General features: G+C 41.2%; 1 protein-coding gene across 1 annotated transcript; it reads right to left on the minus strand.

Moving 5' to 3' along the window:
- Window positions 1-5345: 5345 nt before the first annotated feature.
- Window positions 5346-5834, minus strand: LOC149250655 (uncharacterized). The gene has a single exon (XM_089453712.1). It carries the CDS (start codon window positions 5832-5834, stop codon window positions 5346-5348), a length of 489 nt encoding a protein of 162 aa, XP_089309838.1.
- Window positions 5835-8918: the final 3084 nt, after the last annotated feature.

Consider the following 8918-nt stretch of genomic DNA (forward strand, 5'->3'; position numbering starts at 1 on the left):
ATAGCTTTAACGAGCCGAACAAAACAAGTGCTCGATCTTTTTGTGTAATAATCCCTCAGGTCCAAAAAGATTAAAATCTAGAGGAGGGATAGCACTTCTTGTCCCTTTAACGAGCTGGAGAGGCCAATGGCTCGGTAATCTTTTCATATTTTACGAGTCAGTTGAAAAGAGCTTAAAGAAGACTCATCTTTTGAGGAACGAGTGATAAAATGGGTAGCAGCTGATTCTAGGTAAGGTTTGGAATTTTCCAATCACGGCAGTGTCACAAGGATGGCTAGTGAAATCACTCTTCGCAGCTGTTCCTCAAAATGGGTAAACAATCAAATGGAGGTGAATGATCGGCCAATGAAAAAGTGGAGGTGACGGTGCAAACACGACCAAGGCTTTAATGGCTGAAGTACTACATTCACGGTGGTTATTTACTGGGAAATAGTTCATTTTTTAACGAGCTTAAACGCGGGTGGAAACATTTGCTCAGTCCGGGTTTATTTTTTAACGAGCTTGAACCTTGCAGTAACACTGCTCGATTAATCCAGTCATATGATAAAAATGTCTCATATAAAAATGGCAATTTTTAGAGTTTTGCCCCACATCCTTTCTTTATGCAAGTTAGGAAACGACCAATCCTTCGGGTTTAAAGGGTTAGAGGTCCTAAAAATTTAAAAAATAAATAGTTGCTCTTCGCTTGCACTCCAAAAGGTTTGCATGCCCCCAGGTATAAAATAGAGTTTCAAGGTTACCTCTACTTCTTTCCGCCAAAACATTTGTTTTACCGAGAGAGGCCTACCTCTTACAGGTTACCCAAAGATTGTTCTATTCACACTGCAAACAAAACACTTCTTCGGCGATGTCTATCGAAACAAACAAAGGTGAGCGAGGATGCCCGCCAACTCACATAACTTTGACAAGAGAATCTTGTTCTAGAATAACCCCCTCTTCCAATCACGGATGGGGGTATAGACTAGTCATATTCTCCCGCGGAAACCTACCCTATACCCGAAGTTTTCCTGCCGAAGCAGACTAGGATGCATGCCCCCTGGGTTTCAGTCATATCCCTCCGAATTAATCGCGCTTATCGGGAGGACGGACTGGAGATTGAGACATTTCTTGCATGAAAAGACCATTTAGGGATGGTATATGATATGCATGATCCGGGAAATGAAAGTTGGTCCACGAGCTTGACCACTCTTCCTTCGTGTGGAAAACACATTACTCTAAAGAGTGAGGAGACAATTGCTTCCATGCAATAAATATAGTCTCGTCCAAGGAGTAGATTGTAATCCAGGGGTCCTTGAACTACCATTACGTTCATGCGAACTATTTTCCTTCTCGATGTTATGGGCACATCGGGAAGGATCCCTAAAGGTCGACTGGTTCCTTTATCAAAGCCTGTCAGATATCTCATCTCAGGAAAAAGCGATGGCGAACCAAGCGCTTTCCAAGTAGTTGAGGAAAGGATACTCACAGAAGCCCCCTCATCTATGATGGTACCAGCCATAACCATTCTATATATTTGAACGATAATTCGGAATGGTATGCTTGCTGGTAAACGGGGTCTGCCTAGTTGATTCCAATCAAAGGATACAACTAGGTTGCTTGGAGGTGGGACCGAATAGACGGTCGGGTATGACTCTGACGAACTTCCTTCCTGCAGTAAAGGAACGGGTAAATTGCCCCCATGCTCATCGGAGTCTGTGTTTATGAAGAGAATTTGGATGGTGTCATCCTTGTTCTCTTCAGTGACTGTATCATCTGAAGATAAAACTTCTGAAGGCAAGACTGGGTCAACTGCCGCCTCGACCTTTTGACTTTCGTCTGGTATGGATCCAGATGGTTTATCTTCAATGATAGGTGCTTCAGCCGACCACCTGAGCGGGCCAGCCGGCTTTTCAACTAGTGATGGAATCGGCAAGAGTTTTTTATATCCAGGAGGAAGTCGTAACGGTGAAACCGGACGATCATACAAAAATCTTTTGGCTTCATCTAAGAAGGGACAACGGTGGACGGCATGATCGCCTTCGCACAGTTTACAAGGGAATCTACATTTCCCTTTTTGTCCTGGGGCTTCACTTTCACTAGTCGACGGTGTACTTTCAACATGGTCATCAGAGGTTGACGACACCGGGTTGTGCAAACGAGGAGACCAGTCCCTTAATATCCGAGGGATGCAAGGACAATCTCTGTGAAAGTGGTCTCCTTTGCAAATGACACATGGCGATTTAGGCTTGGTCGGTGTAGTGTGTGGATTTTCGTTAGACGACACTCGTTTCCCCCATTTGCCTTTGGCTCCTTCTTCTTCTTCTCTTTCTTCTTCTTTTCCTTCTTCTCCTTAGGAACTTGACCTTTGGCTTTACCAGCCCCATCAAGCGAAGAGGAAGGAGGAGAGGAAAGAGCACACTGTAAATGCACTTTCCTAAATCAAGCCAAGCAGACTGTCTATATGCAAATGCACATGCATGTATTTGTTTTTCACTTTCTTAGTATTGATGCTAAAAAGAAAGTTGATGTACAAATCTGAATTTGCTTTCAAGCGATAAACACAATCAAGCTTCTTTTCGAAATCAAAAGGTATAGATGATTACGACACTTTATGATTTTGAAATAAATACTCGTTTTGACACTAGAAAGTCACAAATTCAAACCAAAGGCAATAGTAAAAGCATAACTGACTATCAACAACAAATAAACTTTCTCCTATGATCGAAATCGACACTGGCGACAGATCTAAATCAAAGGATGACAGTACGATTATTATACTTTTGAAATGGAAAACTGTAAACAACTCAACAAACACACAAAAACATCTACAGTTCTTTTGTACAAAGGAGGCAGAATAACAGCAAGGAAAAGGGGTTTTTAAATAGACATATACTGATCACAGGCTGCAAAATTCAGAGACAAAACTAAAAAGAATGAAGCACAAGAACCTCAGCTGCACAGGGCTAGTCTGATCAGCGCACCTGTAACACAGAGAAATTGGATTGCAGCGTAGGTTGCCCTTTCGGGAAGTGCGCTGAAATGCAGGAACTCTTAACAGTACCTGCGCTGGGGCAGAAACGAGAATTCTATCCGGGTTCTGGGTCACAGTTTGTAGTTTAGTCTTTGGTTTTTGGCCAAGTAAAAGCAATCAGTAATGCACAATCAGGGGTAGATCTAAGGAGGGTCTAAGAGCTATCACAAGGGCAATCAGATCATTTGTGGATCAGCTGTTCAAATCATAAACAAATCCAGTGAATGGACAGAAGCAGCAGACGTCTACTTTGCATTTGTTATGGCAAATGCAGTTCGAATGCTACTTATAATTTTATGAAACAAACAACAAAGAGATACACAAACAAACTAATTAGAAAATCGTCCCCAGCGGAGTCGCCATTTTGTTATCGGGAAAAGTGTCTATTTAGAACTGCTCTATCCCATTAAGGTGTGACAGCTGCCTTAGAAACAAACAGAGAAAACTACTTTTGTATTTCCTTTATGAATTAAAGATAGAGGGGGATAGAAAGAACCGACCTGTGTCTTGCGCTAATCCTTTGATCCAATCCCTCTCTTCTTTGACAGCTTCCAGCTACTTGCTCCCTTACTTTCCCAGCTTCACCAAGTACTTGTAAGATCACAGAAGAAGAAAACTATACAAATACATGGATCTATATTCATAAACAGCTTAGGATCAGATTTAAGCTAACCATACAAATGTAACAAGCATCAATGATACACAAGAATGGAGGAAAAACTCAAATAGTTTTTATTGATATAATAAGAAGATCCAGGAGGAGTTACAACCGATGATTCCTGACCCAGCATCAACCTCCCAGCAAAGAAGCCCCTCTTCACCTCCAACAAAGCATAAATCACCCAATACTCTGATCTCTGTCTCAAAACCAACAACAATTCCTTACAATGTGCAAAATTCCAGCCTCTCGATCTCTGGGATGAGGGATCCATATATAGATATATGCAAGGAGGATGAGTCAGCTTGTGATTTGATTAGTGGCTTCTCTCTGTCAGTTCTTGCTTCCACTTGGAGACTGAAGGCCTCTTACTCATCCTTGGTCGAATTCAGTGAGGCAAGTGTCATAGGAGAAGATTCTGGAAGCTTCCATTGTCTCTCCACCTCGCGGAATGACACTGCCATTTGTCATTTCCCGCTCAACGCGCCCTCATAGTGCATTTAGGTGTGTTGCAACGCACCTAGCTAGTGTTTTTAGGTGCTATGCAACGCAGCTAGCCAGTGGAGCAGCTGAAATGATCCTGTCTTGACTTATTCTGAGCAGTTTCTGGTGGAGAACTTCTGGGAGAAGCTGTAATTTGTTGACCTTGTTCCTTTAGGGGTTAGAACAACACTTTTAGGTACTTAGGAGCCCTTGGTTTATGGACATTTCATGCTTGGAGCCGCAAGGCACAAAAATGTCTATAACAGGGAATTAAATCAATTACTACTTTAGTAGTGGTTCTATCTTGCCAAAGAGCATATGACTGCAAAGTGTGCCATTGTCTAGGTTTATCGTCTACTATTTTCTTCAGAATATTGATTAATTGTTTATTGGTTGACTTAGCAAGTCCATTACCTTGTGGGTAATAGGATGAGGAAAAGGAGTGTTTGATTCCATATCTATTACAAAAGAGAGTAACCTTATGATAAATAAATGTGAGAACATTATTAGTAATAATATGAACTGGTACACCAAATCTAGGAAACAAATTTTCTTCAAAGAAAGAAATTATTTGGTCATCATTTCCTCTTTCCAGATGAACAACTTCATACCACTTAGAAAAATAATTTGTTGTGGTTGAAATAAAAACATGACCAATAGAGGTAGGTGGATTTATATGACCAATAAAATATAATCCCCATTTCACAAAAGGATAAGTGGAAATGATAGGATTAATAGGAATAGCTAAATATTGTATTTTACTTGTTTCTCTTTGATGTTCCTCACAAGATTTGGAAAATCTAAAGGTATCACGAAAAATTGTGGGTCAATGATACTCTTGCAACAAAGTGGCCTCCTACATGATCAAATTTCTTAGATGAGCCATGTAAAAATTTTAAGGTTTCATTAACATATTTATTATTGACACACACACACACACACACACACACACATATATTTACAGAAATGGTTAATGGATATTATTAGATACTTGGCCTTAATGCCAAATTCAGATTACAATAGGTGAGCCTAATTCCATGGATGCCGCACAACCCTAAAAGGCCATGGCATTTATGCTTAGATCACATCTCTTTTTAGTTGCTACTATGTGGTCAATTTCAGTGATTTTCCCAAGCTTGTGGGTACATACATACTAATTTAACAATAGGCAGTAAAACATGACAGGTCACTAAATTAAGGAATTGGATCCCATGTTTCATCTCCGCCTCTGAGAAAAGCTCCAACCGTAAGAAGGGATGCTTTGTTGGCTTCTATGTCTGCCTCCTTGTTATTAGCTCTCAACACGTGGTAGAAATTCAATTTCTGAAATGAGTCTCCAAGATCTGTTATTCTGAAGATCAGCCTTGCAAGCCTTAGGTCCGAAGGCTTTAAATGAGTCACCATAGTGTTAATGATAACCTGAGAATCCTCAAATACATTAGCCTCCATGATGTTCAACCATTTTAGAAGCTTGAGACCTTTGAAAAGAGCCAAAGCCTCAACTTGAATGCTGGAAGCAATGCCCAAACCCCAGGCAAAATTGTGGATCCTTATGCCATCTGGGTTAAATATTACACCTCCAGCGCCAGCTCTTCTAGGGTTGCCCTTTGCATCCCCATAAAAAAATAGAGAATTTCTTTGATGATTTGTAATCCATCCTTGGAACTCTTTTGTTGTAGCCATTATTTTCCAATCTTTGGGGAGGGAGATACTATTTGCAACTTTTTGGAACTGAAGATCCAGAGAAGAGCCCCAATTTATATCTTGCTGGCTTAAACTTGAATAGTCTTTATGCTCTCTCAGACACTCTTTTAACTGGCATTTTATCTTAACTACCACAAGCTTGGCATCTTGTTCATAGTTTCTAAAGATCCTTTTATTTCGCTCAAGCCAAACCTGCCAACAGATTATTTTAGGGAGAGTAGACCAAGCAGCTTTGATAATCTTTTTTTTTTTTTTTTGGGGGGGGGGACCAGGGTACCTTTGCAGCCAATTATCAAATAGATCGGAAATGGAGGATGGTAGTGCAATTTTGGAGCTCAAAGTTCCCAACAGCTCGAACCAAATTTGCATTGCGAAAGTGCATTCAAGCATAAGATGAATTACGCTTTCCTGATTTTCCTTACACAGGCTACACCTTGAAGGGCCATGGAAACCTCGCTTCTGAAGATTTCATCGGTCAAAATTTTGGAGTGGCAAAGCAACCAAATAAAGTAGTTTATTTTTGGCAAGGAAGGATAATGCCATATCCCCTTCCACGGCCCTAGGTTCGTGGCCACGTGAGGGTGCTCACACAGCTTGGTGTATCCATGAGCTACGGTGTAGCCACCAACCTGTGCACCCCATCCTCTTGAATTACATTTTCGAGCCAACGTTGGAGCCAAACCATGGAGCTTGGATAATAGGACATCGTGCTCCATAAGCAGCTCTGGGGGCATTTGAAGATTCCAACTAGCCCAACGAGGACCATGCTAGATGGAAATGTCCCACAGAGAACGCAAACCACCCTCGTTCATCCATCTGCGCAGCGCTTGGAGTGAGTAGCAGTCTCCCAACGGATCATTATTCATTATCCTATTGTCCATAGATTGATCCTTTTGACATTACCGAGAACCTAGTAGGCATGAGCAATGATGAGAGGGCAGGCTTTGATACATAGCTTCAAAAAATGTGAATTTGAATGTGGTAGAGGATGATCTAGGCAGTGTGAGCACTGGCCTTTGAAATATTTTCTCCGTAGCACTAATTGTGCCCAACCTGGATTAGGTGCAATGATTCTCCAAATTAATTTAGCACCCATTGCAGTATTATGATTGCAAATATTTTTGAAATTCAAACCTCCTTCCAACAACAGTTTGGAGATGGATTCCCAATTGACTAGCGGTATCTTTTTATCATTATTCTTGCCCCCCTTCCAATTTTTTTTTCAAATGTCTCCTCCATTTTTCTGAGTATACCAGTGGGAGCAAGAAGGATAGAAAACTGAAATAAGGGAAGGCTGTTAAGAACAGATTTGATGAGAACAGACTTACCAACAATGTTGAGCCAGGAAAAGCCCTAGGCAAGCAACTTATTCTTGAATTTCTCCAATTGGGGGAGCCAGTCTCTACTGTAGGCTGTTTTGAGAAAAACAGGGAGACCCAAGTACTTGAAGGAAGTCTGTTGAGGAGGCAGCGAAACCAAAGCATCTGGAAATGGAGTTGAGAAAACTGAGTGATGTATTCCAACAATAGATGTGGCATTTTCCATTGTTTAATATGCTTCCTGAGACCCTACAAAACTCATCCAGAGCTCCTTTAAATCTGGAATCCATGAGCATAGAAGCAGCTCCCATCAATAAGGTGTCATCAACAAAGACGACATGATTGATGTTTTTAATGCCTCTTGCTATGCAGAGCACAACGATTTCCTGATCCATCATTTTCTTGTCTAAATAAAAATTGAGGACCGAGGCTTGAAGAACAAATTTTAGGGCTGAGAGAGGGCACCCCTGCCTCAGGCCTCTTGTGGCTTTGAAAAAGTCAGCAGCTCTACCATTTACTAACGGGGAAATCCAAGGCTCTGAGATGCAAGCCCGAATCCAGTTTATAAAGTTCGCACAGAATCCAAGCTTATGTAAGACTTTCAGCAGAAAACTATGCCTAACTTGATCAAATGAATTTGCTAGATCAAGTTTGAAAACCATACCTTTTTCATTGCGACTCAGACTTGAGCAAATTGCCTCTTGGACCAAAATGAAATTGTCCACAATCTGTCTACCTTGAATGAAGCCTCCTTGGCTTTCCAGAATGATTTTGGGGAGGATGAGCTTCAATCTATTAGCGATTACTTTGGTAATCAATCCAATATTACAAAGTGAGATCGGGCAAAACCTGTTGAAGGAGTTGGCTCCTTTCTCTTTGGGGATGAGAGCAAGCAAAGTGGAGTTCTTGTTGCCACCGATTTTCTGGCAAGCTTGGGACTTTAGAACCATTTTGAAGAGATCTTTTTCCACAATTGACCAACAAATTTGGAGGAATCTGGCTGAGAATCTGTCCGGCCCAGGGGCTTTGTCTGGGTTCATGGTAAAGAGAGCATCCTTGACTTCATTCTTGGTGACTTTAGCTTCAAGAAGGTGGTTAATTTCAATAGTAATCAAGGAGGGGACCACGTCCATCATATCGGAGTTTTGGTCTAGATCTATGTCTTCACTATAGAGGCTTTTAAAGTGAAGGGAGGATGCTTTTTTGATGTTTACAATATCCTTGTGAATGGTAGTACCATCTTTGATTTTGGAGATGTAATTGGTGCATTTCCTTACCTGAGCTTGCTTGTGAAAAAAGGAGGAATTCCTGTCCCCTGCTTTAAGCCAAAGACTACGTGACTTAAGCTTCCAATATTCTTCCTCAGCTAGACAGGCCTTGTGATAATTTTGCTAGAGTTGGGCTTCTTTATCTAGAATCTCTTTTGTGATGTTAGCTTTTTCAGCCTAGAGATGATAGTTATCCAGTGTGCATTGAATTTTTTTTCTTTCATTGGCTAGATTGGGTAGAGATTTGGCCCAGAATTTCAAAGCCCTTTTCACTCTTTTGAGCTTCTCCTCCTAGAAAAAAATGGTGGAGCCTTTGACCGGCTGCAACCAAATGTCCTTAACTATTTGCATGAAATCAGATTCCTTAGCTTAGAGCGGGCTAAATCTGAAGGGAATAGGCCCATGATCAAGCTGGGCCAAGAGCTCAATCTTGATGGGTTTATGATCAGAAGTGTTGCATGGGAGAATATGGACTC

The sequence above is a fragment of the Pinus tabuliformis genome, chromosome 7, assembly GCF_031772625.1.
Source record: "Pinus tabuliformis cultivar Carrire ecotype Pingquan chromosome 7, CPIR1, whole genome shotgun sequence".
In the NCBI taxonomy this organism is placed as follows: domain Eukaryota; kingdom Viridiplantae; phylum Streptophyta; class Pinopsida; order Pinales; family Pinaceae; genus Pinus; species Pinus tabuliformis.

What these genes read in the sequence shown, in the direction of transcription:
- LOC149250655 (XM_089453712.1), bottom strand. Translation starts at nt 5,834, where the DNA reads ATGGCTACAACAAAAGAGTTCCAAGGATGGATTACAAATCATCAAAGA.